Source organism: Furipterus horrens, unplaced genomic scaffold, assembly GCF_987537825.1.
Source record: "Furipterus horrens unplaced genomic scaffold, mFurHor1.1.pri manual_scaffold_11, whole genome shotgun sequence".
NCBI classification, from domain to species: Eukaryota; Metazoa; Chordata; class Mammalia; order Chiroptera; family Furipteridae; genus Furipterus; species Furipterus horrens.
Window position 1 is genome coordinate 44,822,055 of NW_028327181.1, and position 20,082 is coordinate 44,842,136.

The 20,082-nt window shown below is 54.4% G+C and overlaps 1 protein-coding gene across 1 annotated transcript in view; it reads right to left on the minus strand.

Moving 5' to 3' along the window:
- Positions 1-735: 735 nt before the first annotated feature.
- Positions 736-20,082, minus strand: part of SLC5A10 (solute carrier family 5 member 10) — a 62,695-nt gene continuing 43,348 nt past the window's right edge. The window contains exons 10-15 of the mRNA XM_090257783.1: positions 13,455-13,562; positions 5,493-5,643; positions 1,864-2,032; positions 1,517-1,732; positions 1,189-1,246; positions 736-1,070 (exon numbers count right to left, since the gene is read on the minus strand). Coding sequence (XP_090113909.1) covers positions 973-1,070; positions 1,189-1,246; positions 1,517-1,732; positions 1,864-2,032; positions 5,493-5,643; positions 13,455-13,562 — 800 coding nt within the window. The 3' untranslated portion in view covers positions 736-972. The remainder of the gene's footprint in view (positions 1,071-1,188; positions 1,247-1,516; positions 1,733-1,863; positions 2,033-5,492; positions 5,644-13,454; positions 13,563-20,082) is intronic.

Here is a 20,082-nt window from a genome sequence, read left to right on the forward strand (position 1 = left end):
CGCTGAATACCTATTGGCCTGGACTCACTGGACAGACTCCAAGTGGAGACCAACTTTTGCAGAGGCCACAACAACTCCGGTCTCCACTTGGGCATCTGACACCCCCGCCCGCTACAGACACTTTGGGGAGGGGCTGCAGGCCTGAGGAAGAGGCTGCAGTGGTGAGAGAAATGGAGGCAGCTGCTCATCTCAAAATGGACACATGCTGAGGGGCAAGCCCTGGACGCAGCCACCCAAGAGGCTCGGTTCAGGCCCAGGTTCTGCCCAGTCACCGCCGGGGAACTTGGGGACTGCAGACCAGGTGGGAAGTGGGGACCTGAGCTGGACTCTGAAGTCCAGCAGCATCCAGAAGGGGGCGGGCAGTCTGGGTGAGGCCCCAGCTTGAGAAAAGACAGGTGTCCACATGCCCTGTGCTGCAGCAGGGGTTACTAAGCAACACCTGCCCCAAGTCTGGGCACCTTCGGGAGCAGGCGGAGTGAAGGGAACGCGGAAACAGCTTTGAATGCCAGGAGGCGACGGAGGGACAGTGAGCGGGGGCGGGGGAGACGGCTCCCGTGGCAGCTGGAAGCAGATGGGATGGGGGGCTCAGGGGGGGCCCGCAAGCCAGAGTAGGGGGCACTCTCCCTCTGCCCAGGGGTGGCCTGAGACCCTTGGAGCCCCAAGCTCTGGCAGGTTGTGCTGCTCCCAACCTGGACCACATACTCAAAATAAAAACAGCAATGCAGTGCAAGGATGTCCACAAGAAATCTAACTTTCTTTCCGGCTGTGACCGCCATGTTTGATGTATCACAGTCCTTCCTGCCATTTCCTCCCTAATTTCTCAGGGCTCCTGCTTTGCTAGTGGGCCCAGCCCTGGGCACTGACCCGGCCGCCGTGTACTGGGAGAGGAGTCGCCCCCCTTTGGCCCTGGTGTCCTCATTAGGGAGGGGTGGACCTCAAGGCTCCAAGGGCCCCTCCTGCCCAGGGCCAGTGTCAGGCGAAGTAGGCATAGAAAAAGATGTTGATGCACACGAGGAGGATGGCATTGAAGCTGCAGACACGGGCCCAGAAGGCATGTTTCTGGGCATCACCTGCAGGGGGTGGGAGGAGGGGGCGGATGAGGATCACAGGGCCACAGCCAGTGCCACGTTTTCCAAGCCCCAGCCCCAGGGACGGGAGTGGGAGGGAGCACCGGGGGTCCATGCATACCTGCCTTGGCTCCCCGGGGCAGGTCCCGAGCTAGAGTCCACCAGGTAAGGTTCTGGATCTGGGGGGAATGCACAGGGGTGGGGTGTGGCAGGATCGGGGGTGAAGGGCTGGTGGAGGGGGCGGTGGGCCCAGACAGGACCAGGGGTCAGGGATGAACGAGGGCAGCTGAGTTCAAAAAGGGCCAGGAGCCAGGGCGAGACCGGGCCAGGGCCAGAACAAGGTTAGAGGTCGAGAGCTAGAAAATTCTTGAGTCAGAGGGTCAGGAGTCAGAATGAGACTGGTGTCAGAACTCGTTAAGGGGCAGGTGCCGGAGTCAGGGTGAGTTTACCTGGGCTCCCTGGGGCGGCGGTGCCAGCAGGCTCATGGCCACCAGCACGGCTCCACTGAGGGCGAAGAGGGCGACAGCAAAGTGCAGGTAGTGGATGCTGCGGAGGATGGCAGGCCGCAGGTCCACCACACCGCAGGGCGGGGCTGGGTAGAGGAATTCCAGGACCAGTCTTGCCGCGCCCACCGCCAGCCCGGCCATCAGGCCCCAGAAGGCCCCCTGGGGAGGAGGAGTCAGGGCAGCTGGGCCATGGGAACAAGGCCAAGGTTCCTGCAGCCACACACCAGGGGCAGCCAGGGAGGAGCTGAACCCCCACGGCCCGGTTCACCCCAGCTCTCCTCCCACCTCACCTGCTCATTGGCACGCCGCCAGAAGATGCCCAGGACGAAGACTGCCGTCACTGGGGGGGCCAGGGAGCTGGTCACCGATTGCATGTAGATGAAGAGCTGCCCGCTGTTGGAACCCTGCAGGACGGGGATCCAGGCCACGCTCACACCGATGAGCACCACGATGACCAACCTGCAGGCAGGCCGTGCTGGGCTTGTCATGCAGACCCTCCCTTCCCCCATCCCTGCCCTGCTCACTGACACTGGCTCCCCATCTGTGCCCTGCTGCCCGGCTCCAGCCTCCTCCTTGGCCCATGGTCCACTCCTTCAGGGACATGGCCAGTCCTGCCCATTCCAAACCCTTTCATGAGATCTCTGCCATCCCCCTTCCCAACCCACCCTGCATCCACTCCTTTCAGCTCCCGCCTGCCTCTCTAGGTGAGGGCCCTCCACATCAGAGATGCACTTCCCTTGTCCATCCACCTCACTGTTCAACAAGAGCCCAGCCGAGTACAGGGCACTGTGCTAGGAGCCCAGACTCGGTGACAAGCAGACCCTGGTCAATGATGAGCCTGTCACCCTGCGGTCAGGGCTGGGCTGAGGGAGCATCAATCCAGGAGGGCTTCCAGAAGGAGTGGGCCCTGGAGCCTTCAAGTGGTGTGCAACTCAGCTAAAGGGACAGGGTTTTGGGTGAGGTGTTCCATCTACTCCTCCCTGGCTGAGCACCCCTTGCCCCTGTGTCAGCTGGGTGCCCCTCATTCCTGAAGTGGGTGATGGATGAGCCCCCCTGGAACCCCGAATGGGACAGCAGTGGTGAATGAGGCTATGTGTGCAGCTGGGGTGGGTCCTCCTGACACAGGAGGGTAAGAAGCTAGGAAAATTCCTGGGCAGGTGAAATGGGGAAACTGAGGCAAGAAAATTAAACAGGGCCAAACAGTCTGAGCAACTTACAGCCAGCTGATAAATCTCAAGACCCCACCTCCCGCACGTAACCAAGGACACCTGAGAGCGAATGGCTTCTGCCTCTCCTCTCTGACCACAGAACTCACAGCCTCCCAGGCACAGAGCACCGGTGTCCTGTGGGGAAGAGAGGAGTGCCCACGCCAACTAAGGGATAAGGCTAAGGGATAAGGCGGGAACAAGGGCACGGGCTCGGGAAAAGGCTGCAGGACTTCCCTTTTGGCTCCCCTGTCCCCCGCCCCGCGCACCCCAGGAACTTCCCCTTTAGAAAATTCCCACCTTCCTCCATAGACTTGCTTCTGAAAGCTCAAGGGAAGGGGGGTTTTCCCCGCCCCCTCTCAGACTGCTGGCCTCTGATACTGATAAAAGCGCAACGACAATCCAACCCGGCTCTGCTTTCTGGCTGAGCGGCAGCCGCAGGCAGCAGGAGCCGGACTCTCTGGCTCTCTGGTTCCGCTCCTTCCCGCCTGCTTGCCTGCCTCCTTCTTTCCTTTCCAGGCCTCAGGGAGAGGGTGGAGGAAGGTGGTGCCACTGTGATTAAGGCTAATGAGCCCTTAGCCTGGCAGGCGGGCACTGCCATCTTCAAAGGCACAGCTGGGCTATGAATGCCCGCCCCACCCCGCCCTCCTCACGTGGACTCTGAAGTCCAGTGCCAGGCTCAGCGTCTCTGCAGGGTCTTGGGCCCCCTGCCCAGCCTGCAGGAGGGCCCTCGTCTTCCTGTTGCCTGCCAGGGTTTCTTCTTCTGATTCAGCCACCACCTGGCTGCCAGAGGTACCCCAAACCCAGGCGCTTTTCTGTCTGCCTCGTCTCCCAAGGCCCAGGTCAAAGCCTTCTTCCTCCAGGACACGGTCCTCCCCCCCCCCCGGCACACTGCTGGCAGGATGGCTGCCCCCATTGCCCCTAAGCTGCAGTTGAAGTAGTAGGGGAGCCTCTCAGGCCTGAGGTTAGGGTGGGGGTCTGAGATCCCTCTGGATGTCCATACTGCCCAGCTTGAGGTGGGGGATGGGGGTGGATGGGGGGGGTGGGGGGGCCTGTGAATAACAGAGAAGAAAAGACAGAAGGGAAAAGGGGAGGGAAACAAAGGAGAGAAGGGTGGGGAGTGGGCTGGGGCTGGCCAAGGCCAGGGTCCTAGAGGTAGAGGTGTCAGAGTCCCAGGCCTGTGATGCCGCCTCTGGCTACTGCCCCAGCCCACTGAGGCTGAGGGGTCACCAGCATGCTGCTGCCGGCCCTGCCCCAAGACAGCCTCCTCCCCAGGCTTCCGGGGCACCCCGCGGCCCCTTTCTAAGTCCCAGATCTTGAATTGAGGTTCTGAGGATCCGAGACTCCACATGGCTTAGGAAACAGGGCTCGAACCATTTTGTCTCAGGCAAGAGGAGGCTGGAGGGGTTGGGGATGTCCTGGTGCCTCGAAAGGGAAGTGTGAGGGAGCCGAACCCAGGGACTGGGCTCTTCCCACTCCACCACACTGGCAGCTGAGAGAGCGGGGACCCAGAGAGCAGGAGCCCTCGGCCCCACTCAGCCTTGTGCCAGAAGGAGGCTGTCAGGGCCAGGGGAGGCTGGGGTGGGGCTCACCCCGGGCGACAGGAAGGCGGGCAGGCAGCTCCCAATTTTCAGGACTGCTGAGCACGGCAAGGCTTTGGGAGAAGCCTGTCGGTCAGGGGTGGGCTCCAGGACAGAGCCGCGAAGGCAGGGAACCACAGCGGGGCGGGAGGGGCGGGGTGTGCCGGGAGGGGCGCTGACGCTGAGGCTGACGCCTCCTGTGAGGCGGGAGGGAGGCTCCTTGTTTTGGAGGCTGCAGATGAGATCACACCTGCCGGCTGAAGGTGTGTCCCAGCAGGGTGCTTCTGAAAAGGCTGGCTTCTTTGCATCACTGGGACACCTCTTGCAGCTCTGGGGGACCCCCTGCCCTGTCCTGCTGATTGTGCACTGTTGGCCAAGCTAAGCCCCAGAAGGCTGAGCCCCTCTACCAGCAGAGGAGCGGCCACGTGGCTCAGTGAGAGCCCGGGGCAGGGGGTGGTCCTGGTAGAGGACCCAAACAGTCACACACACGCTCAGAGACCAGCTCCCCATCAACCATTGCTGAGTTCACCCCAGGGGACTCCCGGTGCCTGGCTAAACACGGAGGCGATAGAGGGCTGTGCAGACACAGTCCCTGCCCGCCCCTCAGGGGGTGGAGGGGGGCATGGGAAGATGTTGGACCTATTAAGGGTACATGGAGGGGAGAGGGGCTCATTCCTTGGTCAGCGGTGAGTCATGGAGGCAATAAGGAGGGGCAAGCAGGCCTAGGAGAAAATGAGCAGAGCTCAGTGGGGCAGGGGCACAGGGGCCTGAGTGTGGTCATCCCTGAGCTCCAGCTTGGGCCCCTCTGGAGCAGCTGGGAATTGTCAGTGGGGCTCAGGGCTCAGAGCTTGAGAAGATAGGAAGATCACTGGGGTGGCTGCGGGGGGAGCTCCCCTTCAGAGATGCTGCTCAGGGTGAGAGATCCGTCTAAGCTGAGGCCTGGGACTGCCAAGGGGTGGCCAGAAGAGCAGTGTGGGAGGTGGGATGGACAAGATATTCTGGCCTCTTCTCTCCTTCCCAGCATCCGCATGTTCATCTCTTAAAGTTCAAGCCTGGTGGAGCCCCATGGGCTGCTCGTGTGGCTGAGAAGCCCGCCTCGCAGCCCCTCCCGGTGCCCGCAGCCGCCCAGCTTACCGTCCCACCAGCAGCAGCTCCCGCTCGCCCGCCCGGGGCCGCACCCGCCTCCATATGTCCATGGTGAAGAGGGTGCTGCTGCTGTTGAAGATGGAGGTCAGCGACGACATGAGCGCAGCCATCATCACTGCGACCATCAGTCCCCGCAGACCTGTGGGTTAGAGACAGGGGCTGCCAGGACGTGGCCTCGCCCTCGCCTAGCCCCCCGGAGCCCCTCCTGTCTGGGTCCTACTGTGTGAGGGCCCACCATCAGCGCTGCATGGCTGAGCCTCCACCCACAAGTCCCACCAGCACACGGTCAGGTGGGAGGAGGCTGAGTTGTTTGAGGTGGTGAAACACCCCAAATCAGGAGGCAGAGGAGACTAAGGGCAAACTGTGAGAACTTCTGAGTGGGTTTCTTGTGCCTGTGGCTTGCTGGCAATAATAGTCACAACTGTCACTGCTTCTGACAGGGAACTCAAGAGTTAAAGAGTTTAGGTTCAGTCATAGTTGATAGGCTTAAGTGATTAATGCATGCGGAAAGCTGGAGCACATGACCTAAGTGACTCCAGGAGGTGACAAGCAATCCAGCCTTCATGCCCCAGGATATCTGCAAGTGATCAATATGATATCTGAGCCACTGTGTTCTGGGAAGGGAATGTGGGTGAAACAGATAAAGATTTGCTGATCAACAGATAAAGAAGCAGACTTCTGGTCAAGATGGAGGTGTAGGTAAACATGGCTCGCCTCCTCACACAACGACGTCACAATTACAACAGATAAAGAAGTACTAGGAAGATTGCCACCAGACTGCAATTCTTATCTAATTAACAGTTTTTTCAACCCCATTACCTACCCTATCTTGTTATAAAAATGTCAGCTTGAGATGAGATGTTAAGATGATTTTGAGGGTACATAACCTGCCATCTTCTCAGATTGCTAGCATCTGAATAAATCACCCTTAAAGATTCAAGATTCAATTCTTGTCTCCACTTACTGGTTCTGGTAGTGACAGGCAGCATGAATGCCGACTTTTCCGGTTTCATATTCTGGTGACCCAGATAGGACACCTTTGGGACTCTCCAGTAAGTTTGGGTATTTGGTGGAGAGTCCCACTGGCTGCCTGGACTGGGCGGCACTGGAGTGTGGACTGGGAGACTCCCTAGCAGCTGCCAAGTGGTTTCACTTGAGGACTCTTCTCCAATTCTCAGCACCTCCCATCATCTTCACTGTTGATTGAATCACTGAGCATTCTTATTCAGGATTGCAGTCCTGGCTTAATTAAGGTGCCTTCTGGTTTGTGTGATGATGACTTAGATATTACAGAACTCTGTCTGGTAAGAAGGTGCCTTATGGGTTGTGTGACATTACAGAGCTCTGATTGGTAGAACTGCAGCCCCAGGTTACAACTTAGAACAGTCATCAGGAATTAAGGTGCCTTCTGGTTTGTTGTGATATTACAGAGCTCTGTCTGGTGGGGTGGGGGGGCTCCATTCCAGGAAACAGTCTTTGGAGCAAATTCCTTCTGGTTTGTGTGATAGAACTGGGTGGAGCCTTCCTTCCAGGAAACAGCCCTTAGGGACAAATTCTGGCTGATTGGTTGACCTATGCTTACGAACCTATGAAAATGGCTTAATACTGCTTAGTTTATGTATAATCTGGACTCAGGAGAATGCTGGCCACTGAACAGGTCTTTGAACTACTGTACTATACTGCAAGTAGAGTTGTTTTGTCAAAGATCAGGGAAATGGGAAAACGGTCCAGAGGAAAGGGAATGTGCTCTGGCAGACAGCAGACGCTCAGGAGAGAGGGACCAGGGAGACTGGGATGTTTGGCTGCTGTGAGCATGGTCAGTGTTCCTGTGGCTCTTCCAGCCCTGGGGCCTCCTCCTTTTACTCAGCTGTGGAAGCCGAAGGAGGTGAGCCTGAACTGGTCTCTCCATTCCAAACTCATCAGGGAACCAAGTTCGGTGGAGGAGCAGCCCCTACTGGGGCAGGGCAATCATACTGCAAGGGAAAAGGGCACTGGCAAAACGAGGGCCCCAAGTGAGGGAAAAGGAGGTCAGAGTCTGAGAACTCAAAAAAATAACAGTGGGGGTACAAACTGTAAACTTTTTTGACTGATACCAGAACAACATATTCCGTGGTCAAGAGACCTCTAACTGAACTGGAACTGGAATTTCTGGAAGCCCTGAAAGTCAATTTTTCTTGAAGCCATTAGAATACTGTGGGAGATACAGTTTTCCTCTTCTTGGAAGGGATTTGTTATCGAAACTCTGTGTTCAAATCACTTTCTCTCTAGAATAACAACATCTCCACCTAAGGTCCCACCAAAGCACGTCCAGCAATTCCTTATGTAACCATAAAAAGAAGGAGGAAAGCAACTCTGGCCAGAGGAAATTGAGAATCAGGTAAACCCCACTGTGTGGGCTGCTGGAAGGCCACAGAGGCTAAGCAAGCCTCCCCTGTAAGTGCTGACCTCAAACCAGGGGCAGGGACTCCCAATGAGAGGCATTATCCTTTGTGAAGGGAGACCTAGAAGGAATATGCCCGATAATTCACAAGTTTCAGGAACATGGACTCATTTGGTCCTGCCACTCCCTCTACAATACAAGATTTAAGAGCCATAAATGACATTGGACAGAACAGTATGCCTGCGCACAGACTCGTATTCAGTATTGGGGCTTAAAAGATGCTTGCTTTTGCATTCCGGTTGACCAAGACTCTCAACCATTGTTTACTTTTGAATGTTAGGACCCAGAATCTCGGGTCAAGGCTCCATATTGCTGGACAGTCTTACCACAAGGGTTCAAGAAGTCCCCCATGATTTTGGGGAGACCCTGAGCCAGGACTTAGAAGATCTAAAACTAGGAGGAGGAACCTGTAACAATATGCAGATGCATCATTTAACTAATATGATTGTTACCTGGAACCACCTGGCATCTTGTGGCTGTGAAGTACCAGCCCAGAAGGCCCAGACCTGCCAGCAGGCAGTACTGCTTCTTGGGTTCCCGCTTGAACCTGGCGGAAGGAGTCTTACTGGGCTTGTCAAAGAAATTAGATCACACTGTCCAGGGGGGCCAGTCTGCACATGGCAGCCACCTGTGAGCTTTTTCAGGAAGCTGGAAAGTTTTCTTAGAAACAGCCTGTCACCATTTGTGCACCCCACCCAGTGCTGAGCCCCCTGGAGCAAAAAGGAAATTGGGGGCTCCCTGTTGGAAGAGTGGGCAGCTACCAAGCCATTCAAAACTAAGCTATTTCCTACCTCCCTTCTCCCAGAGCCTGACTCAGCTGCGCTACTGTGTTACTGTGCTGAAATAATTGATCATGTTTATTCTAGCAGAATTAATTCAAAAGAGAGTGCATGTGTATCTGGAAGGAAAGAGGACCATTAAATTCCAATAAAAAGGAAACTAAGCATGCAACAGAAATTTTAAATTGTTAGAGGCTGTTCAGGTACCTTTACAGGTGGCAGTTATGCGCTGCCCCGGGCATCAGAATGAGGACTGGAGGAAACAATCTGGCCTATGGAGCAGCCAAGGAACATCTAGAATGCCTTTGGTACCTGTTGTAAACTTGTCACAATTCAACCCTGAATACTCGACTGTAGACTTAGAGGAAGCTAAGAGCTGAGGTTTTGAATCACCTATATATGTGTTTTTAAGATTTTATTTATTTATTTTTGGAGAGAAGGGAAGGGAGGGAGACAGAGAGGGAAAGAAACATAGATGAGCTGCCTCTCACATGCCCCCAACTGGAGACCTGGCCCGCAACCCAGGCACGTGCCCAGGCCGGGAATTAAACCAGCAACCTTTGGGTTTCACAGGCCGGTGCTCAATCTACTGAGCCACAGCAGCCAGGGCTAAAGGAGGATTTGTAATGCTTTGGTACATGTTCTATACTTGTGACAATTCGACCCTGACTATTCAAGTGCAGACTTAGAGAAAGCTAAGAGCTGGGGTTTCAAACCACCTGTATTAAACCATGGCTAACAGGTCCTGGAATTCCTAAAGCCGCTTGTGCCAGAAGACCAGTCCTGAGCCAGATCCCCATCAGAAAGAGGAGGGGAAACAACACCAAGGGCAGTGCCCGTTCGAGGACTGGCAAATAGACTTTATCCAGACGCTAAGGGTGCGAGGATGGAAATATTTGTTAGTCTCTGTTGGTATATTTTCAGGATGGGTAGAGGCCTGTCTTACTAGAGCTGAGAGGTTCTCAGAGGCAGTGAAAGCCCTACTGAGGGAAACAATCCCTGGCTTTGGCCTCCCTGGCAGCATCCAGAGTGATAATGAACCCGCTTTTGTTTCAGAGGTTACACCAAAGGTTAGTAATTTTTAGGGATCAAGGGGAGGCTCCACACGGCGCGGAGACCCCAGGCTTCTGGGAAGGTGGAGAAATGAATCACACCTTGAAGAAAAATGTAGCCAAACTGTGTCAAGAAACTCATCTCCGCTGGGATCCAGTTTTACTTGTTGCCCTGCTCAGGGTGAGGGTGGCTCCTGGGAGTGGGATTCAGCCGAGTCCTTGTGAAACTGTGCACGGGCGGCCATTCAGGCCGTCATTGGGGTGGGAGGTATGCGTGCAGATCAAGAAATGAGGGTGAAGAACTACGTACAGCAGCTAAGTCAGACCTTAGTTGTGACGAATGGCCTCGCTTGCATTAGAGGCCTCTCCCCGCAGGTGCGCTGCACTCCTTTGAGCCTGGAGATAAGCTGCTGCTCGAGAAGTGGAAACAGGCCCCCAGAGAGCCGACGAGAAGAAAAGTGGACTGGAGCCTGTGTCGTACAAACGTCCATTTCATGTCTTGTAGGCATTTGCGCTCCCCTGGAGAGATCACTGGGGACGTATGGTAACTCTAGAGGACAGGGAAATGTTTTCTTTCCATATTTTAATTTCTTTAAATATTCCAGCTGGAAAACGTGCAACTTTGGTCAACTGTACTAAGACTATTTTAGGTGAATTATAACACCACAACTAATGTATCTTATGCCTTTAGTCACATCAAATTGCCAGCAGGATGGTTCCCAATATGTGGAAGGACTGTTTATTCAACAGCCAAATGATTTTTAAATAATCTTCTCTGCTTTTATGTTGTCTTTGTATTTTTTAATTAAACTAATCTTATAAGATGATTAAAAACTAATAGGGAGAAATGATAGGGGAATTCAAGAGTAAAGATTTTAGCTTCAGTCATAGTTGAGAGGCTTAAGTGATTAAAGTTGTAACTCAAGAGTTAAAGATTTTAGCCTTAGTTGAAAGGCCTAAGTGATTAATGCATGTGGAAAGCTGTTCCAGGAACTGGAATGTGTGACCCACGTGACTCCAGGAGGTCGACAAGCAATTCCACCTCTGTGCCCCAGGGGTCTGCAAGTGATGGAGATGCCATCTGAGCCACTGTGTCCCAGGGAGGGAAGTCTGTGACGCAGACAAAGAGTTGATCAGCAGATAAAGTACTAGGAAAATTATAGTGGAACTGCAACTTTTATCCAGTTAACCTTTTCCCCAAAACCCTTACCCACCCTTTCTTCTCCTTATAGGAAGGTCGGCTTGAGATGAGATGTTCAGACAGGTTTTGAGGGCACATAACCGGCTACTTTCTCAGATCACCAGCACTGAATAAAGCGACCATAAATATTCTTCGTCTGTGCTCAGTGGTTCTGGTAGCGTCAGGCAGCGTGAACGCAGACTTTTCTGGTTTCACTTCTATTGTTGGTGGTGCTATTATCAGCCTTCTCATTTCTACAGAGCCTTGCAGTTGACAAAGTACTTTCACACCCATGACTTCATTTGATGGAAGGATTATTAACCCGTTTGACAGATGAAAAAGTGAAAGTTCGGAGAGGGGAAGATAGGTGTCCAGGGACCCACAGCAGGCCAGAGGCAGAACTCTGGGTTTGGTGGGGAAGAGAGGAAGGCCTGGGGTGGGACCCTCAGCTGAGTGGTCACACCCTGGGCAGGTTGCCCTGGCCCAGCCTTGGGGCCGTCCTGTGTGTGGCAGACCCCAGCAGGCACAGGGCGTTCCCTTTCTTGTTGGCTCAGTGGAAGAGGAGCGGTGGGTCCCCACAGAGGATAGAAAAATCCACCTGCTGATTGGCTGAAAACGAGTGAGGGTCCTCCTTGAGGCAGGTGAGGCACTGCTGTGCAGAACCTTCCAGGAGTCCCAGGCTGGAGAGGGGCTGAGGCCGGGGAGACTCAGTGCTGTGTGGCTTCAGGCTGGACGCCTCCCCTCACTAGGTCTTGCTGCAAGTCTGTCTCCAAGGTTTCTGATGCTTTCCTTCGTGTGTCTAAGCATCGGCCCCCCTCCCCCAACAGATTCTGCCCCCTGCCCTAGGACAACTCTGACAGGGCCCCTTCCAGAGGGCTCAGCCTTACAGGTGCCATGTGTTGCCTGGCTGGGCTGCCAGGCCCAGGTCCTACACCTAACCTGCTGCCTGACCTCCAGGCACCCCATGGGCCTCACTATTCATGCCAGGCTGGCTGGGATGGGACCCAAAGCAAAGTGAGTTCAGTGAAGTGTTTTCCCAAAAACACTTCTCCACCCTCCTTTTCTTGCTCAGACAGGTGGATTAACTCAGGGCTTATTCCCCACCCATTTTTCAGACCGGAAGCTGAAGACGTAGAAGGGAGTGGGGTTGTGACCCAATAACAACTGGGTCAGTGCTGGGGGGCTTAGGAAGCCCCCCAGAGCAGAAGGAGAAGGCGAGGCCAAGAGGCGCAAACCTGCACAGCAGCCCAGACTTGCACCGGGCCGTTTTCCTACGTTGTCCTGTTTAATCCCAGCAGCAACACTGAGGGGTGGGTAGGTGTCATTATCGCCGGTTACGAATGAGGACACTGAAGCTCTGAGCAGGGAAGGGACATGCCCCAAATATCTCAGCCAACAAGTGGCTGTGCCAAGATCTGATCCTGGGATTGTGCACTCACATCCCTGGGAGGGAGGGCAGAGCAGGCTGAGCCAGGCCGTCTCCGCGGGAGGCCAGGGGCGGGGGCTGGGCACTGAGGTGGACTGGGCTGCAGAGAGTCTGAGAGCTGTCTCCTCTTTTTGCTTAGGGGGGCCTCCCGCCTCCTTGTCGTTGCTTTGTTGCCCCTCCTGTGACTGGAACCTCATCATCCATAGCACACTGGGTGTCCTGCGGCTGCCCTGAGAGACACAGACAAGGCCACAACCTGCCCCCACTTCTCCCCGCTCAAGTCTGCCAGGGGCTGGAGCTGCTGCTAATCCCAGCACAGGAAGTGTGGGCTTGGGCCAGACAGACTGGGGTTTGTGTCTCAGCCACTCTGTAACCTCGGACAAGCACTCCTTACCTCATACCTCAGTTTCCCTATCTGTAAGATGCAGCTAATAACTCTACCTCAAAGGAATGAAGCGGTTTGTATGCCCTGGCTGTGTGGCTCAGTTGGTTGTAGTGTCATCCCCGACAACAAATGGTTGTGGGTTCTATTCCCAGTCAGGGCACCTGCCTAGGTTGTGGGTTCAATCCCTGGTTGGGGTATGTATGGGAGGCAGCCCATCAATGTTTCTCTCTCTCTCCTACTTCCTCTCTCTCTAAAAATCAATGGAAACATGAACCCAGGTGAGGATAAAAAAATAATAAAGGAGAGAAGCAGTTTATAAAAGGGCTTGGCACCCAGTGGGCCTGAAGGAAGAGAAACTGGCCTAAGAGGGCCAGCTCTGGAAGCAGGCCATCCAGGTTCAAATTCCCACTTCACAACTCACTTGCCATGTGACCTTGGCCAAACCACTTAACCTCTCTGGGTCCCAGTGTCCCTGTCTCTAAAACAGGGACGATGATCATAGCACAGAGGATCCTGAAAGGAAGATGCAGGGAACCAACACGTGAAGCCCGGAAACCGCCCGGCATGTGGCGAGCACCTGTGCTCATATTGCTGCTTTCCTACCTTACGTCATGCAGTGTCACATCGGATCTGCAATGGCCCGCAGCCCCCACATTGGTCCCCCCAACCAGCCCCACCTGCGCCTCACCGACGGGCATCAGCTCCATGACCAGCTTGGGGTAAGCGATGTTGGAGCAGCCGATCTCGGCCCCGCAGGCCCGCATGCACTCGGACGGCAGCACACAGCCCACGTCATCTGCACGAGAGAGACGCCCGCATTGCACGCCTGCCCCCACTGCCCCTCATAGGGACGGGGCGCCGGGGGCGGGCAAGACCTGGGCCACAGGCAGTAGCCTGGCTTGGCCCCGCTTTGACCCTGCCTCTGACCTGCTGCCGCTGGCCCTGGGCCGCAGCTTCTAGTCTGGGCCACAAAGCGGGGCTGGCCTCTGAGAGCTCTTCTGGCCACTAAGGCCTGACTGGTCTTCATTCTGCCCTCCTGCCCGCCGCCCTCCCTCCCCCCAACCCCCTGGCCCGGCAAGTGGAGGCTAGAGGGGCAAACCTCCCCACTCCAGATCAGAGCTTTAGGGCAGGAGCTCTTCCCGGACCCTCACCCTGAGCTGCTCAGGAGCTTCCAGAGGAGCCTGTCACCTCCCAGAGACACCTGCTGGCTCAGCCGCTCTGCAGATTCCAAGACCCTCCGTCACCCGGACTCCACACCGGCTCTCCTTGCTGCCCTGTCACCAGCTGTGGCCAGCTGGCCTTCCTGCCCTTCCTCCACCAGCCTCCCTCTCAACGAGCCCCCCAGCTCCAGTGGCTTCCCCAGACCTTCCTGGGGGACAGGCTCCTCCTGCTCACGCTGCCCCTTCAGCTCGCCTGCCCAGCTCCCCTCCCGCGTCTCCTTTCCTCCCCTGGGAGACTTGGGCACATTTCTTCCCTGCCTATTCCCCACGGCGGGGAGTCTGGGAAGGTTGGGACTGCGACGTGCTGTGGCCATCGCCCCCACCGCAGCTGGGACAGCCACATTACTCATCTGGTGTGTGAATGGAGGAATTAATGAAGGTCCCAGGCCTCAGCCCCGACCTGGACTGAAGCTGAAACCGGAGCCTCCCTAGCAAGCGGCTGGAGCAGAGCCCTGTCTGCGGCAGAAACCTTGGCGCTGTCCAGGGCAGCCCGGGGGCCCCCCGGGTCTTCTCTTCCACCACTCACAGCAGCTGGGGGTACGTCTCTGCCTGGCTCACAAGCACAGCGTAGGGGACAAGTAGCACCACCCCATGCTCATTTGTTCCTCCAGGAAACACTTTTTAAAGCACCTTGGGCTCCTGTCCCCTGGGTTTCCAGCCGAGGCCAGTATTGTGCAGAGCACAGGAGACAGCGACTACAGCAACGCTCAGAGGCAGCGGCTGCCCCAATATGACTGAGGGACAGGCACGGGGGTGTTGGGCCATGGAGGCCCATTGGTGGGAGGGTGAGTGGGTAGTGAAGTTTCCAAATGCCCCTTCTAAAAGGCCCCTCGTTAGATGCACAGCCTGCAGGCAGGCGTGTAGCTCAGATCTCTTCCTCTAGGTCAGAAAGGCTGGAGCAGCGCAGTCCCCACTCCATGACCCTACACCCCAGCCAGCCTCTCTGGAGCCCCAGTCTCCCAGGACACCTGCTCCCTGCCACCCCCCAGGCACCTCCCATTCAGCGTGTCCCATCCGATCTGCCCCCTCGCCCCTCCTGTCCCAGAGATGGTCCCCCACGCTCCCTCTCCGTCCTCCAAACGCCCCCAGCCCCACGGCTCCTCCTGCCAGCGCCCTGCCTGCTTTGCTCTGCACCACCCTGGCTCCATCTCCTCTTTGTGACACCTGGGCACCAGGTCCTCACTGCCTCCCTCCCATCCCCTCCTTCCTTTCAAAGCCACAGCTTTGCTCATACCACTTACTTCTCAGGAAACCCTCCCCACTCCCCATCCCTGGAGCCCATGGCTTCCTGGGGAAAAAACCCTTTCTGTAGCATCTGAGGCACTTGCCAACAGGTCCGGGTCCTCCCATCGGGCAGGCATGCGCCAGCCACCCCGGCCTGTTCGTGATTTCTCATCCACACCCAGTGCTTGGTTCCCCCAAGCTTCTGCAGACACCTCCTCCTCCGGGTGCTCCTTCCCTACCCTTGCTCACCTCCTGCTTCCTGGCCCATTGTAAACGGCTTGTCCCCTGAGGCTTTCCCTGACTCCCTCACCCCCCAACAAGGGCAGAGTAGCTCCCTCCTAAGGGCTCCTAAGCTGAGTGTTCAATCACTATTGCTTGCTTGCATAGTTCACCTTTCCTACCAGACTGGGAGCTCCCCAAGGGTCGACAATGGGTTTGAATCATTTCCCACTCCCAGGTGTCACCTAGTTCAGGGCTGGGCCCACAGGAGACGTTCTGTGAACCTTTGTGAATGAATGAGTGAATAAGCGAGCGAGGAAGGAGGAAAGAGAGGGAGAAAGAACCCCAAAAAGATCCGGGAAGGAGTTCAGGTACTGTTGGCTCCGGCTTCCCGCGCCCCACCCCCCACCTCCACCCCCAGCCACTGTGCGGATGAGAGAACTCGGGAACAGAAAGGGCATGAGTTGCCCAGACACACAACCAGACCAGGGACAAAGCCCAGGGCCCCATGGCTGAACTCTGGGGCCACTAGGGTTCAGCTTTCAGAGGGTAGGTGACAGGCCCCTCCTGACGAGTTCTGGGCTTAGACTGGCTGGCTCTGATGCCTGAAGGGCCCAGCCCTCATGGGAGGGCCAGATGAGGAGTCACAGCCACATAATAGCTCAGAAAGCCTGAGTCAGGATGTTCTGGCTGCGTTTATTCAGCGTATTCCCGGCTCCTGGCGTGGGCACCACCTCTGAGCACGGCCGGCTCGGGTCACCTGCCCAAGTGTTTGTGCTGAACTCCAAGAAAGAACAACCTCTCCTTTATGACAGCAGCAGAGGCGTCGCCACTTGAACAAAGTCTCCTGAACGTGCCAACTGTGTAGTGAACAGCCCCCCAAAAGTGAGGGCCAGGGGATTGGGTGGGGGACTTCTGTGGGTCTAGGAGCTTCCCCACAGGGCTCCACGTTGGTATCACACCTGCATCCAGCCAAGGGCCCACCCTAGAAGCCTGGGAGTCGCTCCCGCCTTTCCTCCCAGTTCTCCCACCCTGTAGGCAATGCCAATGGATTCAGTGACGGGGAAACTGCACCGGCTCATCGCTGAGCCTCGTCTCACCTACCCTCCTTGCGGGCAGCAGAGGGAGCTGCTAAAACACATCTGCCCACGCTCCTTCTCGCTCACACCCTGGGTCTCTGTGTATGCTGTTCCTCTCCCTGGAACACCCTTCCCTCTTCCCTAAACCCAGGGAGCTCATGCACATTATCGTCAACTCTGTGGTGCCTGGGCCCCTGAAGCTTCAGGGCAATGTCCTCCATGGCACCAATAACTCTGTGACCTGTGTCGTTCCTGCCCCCTGTCTACAGCCGTGGGCCCATGCACGGCAGACTCTGCTGGGGTTTGCTGAATGACTGAATGACCTTTTCCCAAGCTGGCCACTGGAAATACCACCCCAAGGGCTGATCAAGATGCTCCCTACTCTCTGCCCAGGCTTGGCTCATCCTTGGGAGCCAGTCCATACATCAATGTCGCAGTGCGGAGCAGAAGGAAAACTCACAGACCTGGGTTTGAGTCTAGCTCTCCAATCCCTTACTCTGTGACCCTGGGTAAGATTATACTCTGAGGCTGTTTTCTCCCCATAAAACTTTTCTGGGGACATCCATAAGTCAAAAACTCAACTTCAGCCTAAACTTCACACCTTAGACAAAAGTTAACTCAAAACAGATCATAGATTTGGAGGACCTGTGGTCAAGATGGCAGCATAGGTAAACACGGCTCATGTCCTTGCACAACCACATCAAAAATTACAACTAAAATATAAAACATCCATCATGCAGAACCATCAGAAATCGAGCTGAATGGAAGTCTGACAACTATGGAATTAAAGAAAGAGCTGAGAGACAATTTTCTCCCAGAGAGCAAGGTGGGCAGAAACCATTGTCCCTCTTCTGAACCTTTCCCCCACAGAGCCAGCAGGCGGGTGCCATATCTGAGACTCCATTACTTTGGCTGACACTGTTTGCCCTGCCCTGGAGATCCCCTGAGGCTCAGTCCCACCCAACTTACAGCTGTTAACAGTGACTTTTCCATATGAATGGCTGGTCTTGGCTCATGCTTCATAACTTCCTAAATCCTCTCAAACAAGCAACAGCCTGCCTCAGTGAGCCTCCAGCCCCTGTACCTCTTGCTAAGTGGCCTCAGGCTCAGCACTGGCAGCAGCCAACTTAGAGTCACAGCTTGGCCTTGCCTGGGAATCTCCAAGCCCAGCACAAGTAGCAGCCATCTCAGATTGCTTTACAGCTCAGGCAGGGTGGCCCAGGGCAAAACACAGGTGGGGGCTGACCTTGGCCTGCACCACCTGGGAAACCCCAGGGCCAGCACACCCAGTGGACACCTACAGACCACGTCAGAGCACCACCACCTGCCCCCACTCAGCTGACCCTCCATGGAGGGCGGAGGTTGGTGGTCAGTGGTCACAGCCAGTCCTTGCAGCTGACAGGCCTGGGCAAATGCCTCCCATTGATCTGCCAACAGCAATCAAGGCTCAACTACAAGAGGAGGGTGTACTCAGCCCACATGAAGGGCGCACCTCAAGTACTCAGCTTGGGTGATAGGGGAGGCTGTGCCACTGGACCCTACAGGACACCTACTACATTAGGCCACACTACTAAGACAGGGAGCCATAGCAGCTCTACCTAATACATAGAAACAAACACAGGGAGGCTGCCATATTGAGGAGACAAAGAAACATGGCCCAAATGAAACAGATCAATACTCCAGAAAAGGAGCTAAACAAAAATGGAGATAAGCAATCTATCAGATGCAGAGTTCAAAACACTGGTTATAAAGATGCTCAAGGAACTTAGTGAGGACCTCAGCAGCATAAAAAAGATCCAGTCAGGCCCTTGCTGGTGTGGCTCAGTGGACTGAGTGCCGGACTGTGAACCAAAAGGTTGCCAGTTCTCTTCCCAGTCAGGGCACATGCCTGGGTTGCAGGTGAGGTCCCTGGGTGAGAGAGAATTAATGTCTCTCTCACATGCCAATGTTTCTCTCCCTGTCTTTCTTTCTCTTCTCCCCTCTCTCTAAAAATAAATAAATAAAATCTTAGAAAAAAAATTCAGTACAAATGAAGGATACACTAATTGAAACAAACAATTTATAGGGAAACAACAGTAGATGAGTTGAAGCTGAGAATCAAAGCAATGATCTGGAACATAAGGAAGAAAAAAACAACCAATCAGAACAACAAGAAGAAAAAAGAAATGTAAAAGAATGAGGATAATGTAAGCAGCCTCTAGGTCAACTTCAAGCATTCTAACATTAGCATCATAAGGGTAACAGAAGGAGAAGAGAAAGGGCAAGAAATTGTAAATCTATTTGAAAAAATAATGAAAGAAAAATTCCCTAATTTGGTGAAGGAAACAGGCATACAAGTCCAGAAAGCATAGAGAGTCCCAAACAAGATGGATGCAAAGAGGCCCACTCCAAGACACATCATAATTAAAATGCCAGAGGTTAAAGATAAAGAGAGAATCTTAAAAGCAGTTAGTTACCTAGAGGAGAGTTCCCAAAAGACTGTCAGCTGATTTCTCTAAAGAAACTTTGCAGGCTAGAAGGCATTGGCAAGAAATATTTAAAGTCAGTGCCCCTAACCCTTACATTGTTTGAGTCAACTGTATTATATACTTGAAAAGAAAAATAGAAAAAGGAAATAGCTACAGACCACATACCTGACAAAGGCCTCCTATGGAGACTATATAAGCTCTCTCAAAACTCAACAGTTAACACCAAAAAATCCAGTTAGAAAATGGGCAAAACACATGAACAGGTATTTCACTAAAGAGTGCACACAGATGGCAAATAAGCACTTAAAAATAAGTTCAATGTCCTTAGTCATTAAGAAAAAGCAAAATAAGAGACAATGGCACGTCTCTCAGGATGGCTAAAATAAAACAATAGTGGCCACGCAACATGTTGGCAAAGATGCATTGAAATTGAATCACGCGGTTCCATAGTGTAATGGTTAGCACTCTGGACTCTGAAATTGAATCACGCATGCATATTATGTAAAACACACATTATATGTATACATATGAACGTTCGCAGCAGCTTTATTCATAATAACCTGAAAATGGCAACCCAAATGTCCTTCAACAGATGAAATGGCTAAATAATCTGGTCCATGCACACCATGGAGAAAGTACCAGTCAGACACAGAAATGAGCAAGCTATCAATGAGACCACACAGGACCTGGGTGGATCCAGAGACGGAAAGCAGGTCCTGGTGGCCAGGGGCTGGGGTGGGGGTGTGGTGGGTCCCAACAGAGGGAGAGCTAGGTGGTGACAGAACCGTTCTGCATCTTGATTGCGGTGGTTACACGAATCTGCACATGATGAGGCTGCGTACATCCACGTGCACACACACATGAGCACATGTAAACTGGTGAAATCTGAACAAGCTGCGGATCACAGCAACATCAACGTTCTTGCTGTGATGTTATTGGACTATAGTTATGCAAGATGATGCCATTGGGGGGACCTGAAGGCTGCATGCAGGCTCTCTGTGGTTTTTTTTTTTTTTTTTTAACAACTTTCTGTGGCTCTATCATTGTGGCCAGGTAACTGCAGAATGTAGAGGCCTAGAGTCACCCCTGAGAGCCAGAACTCCCTC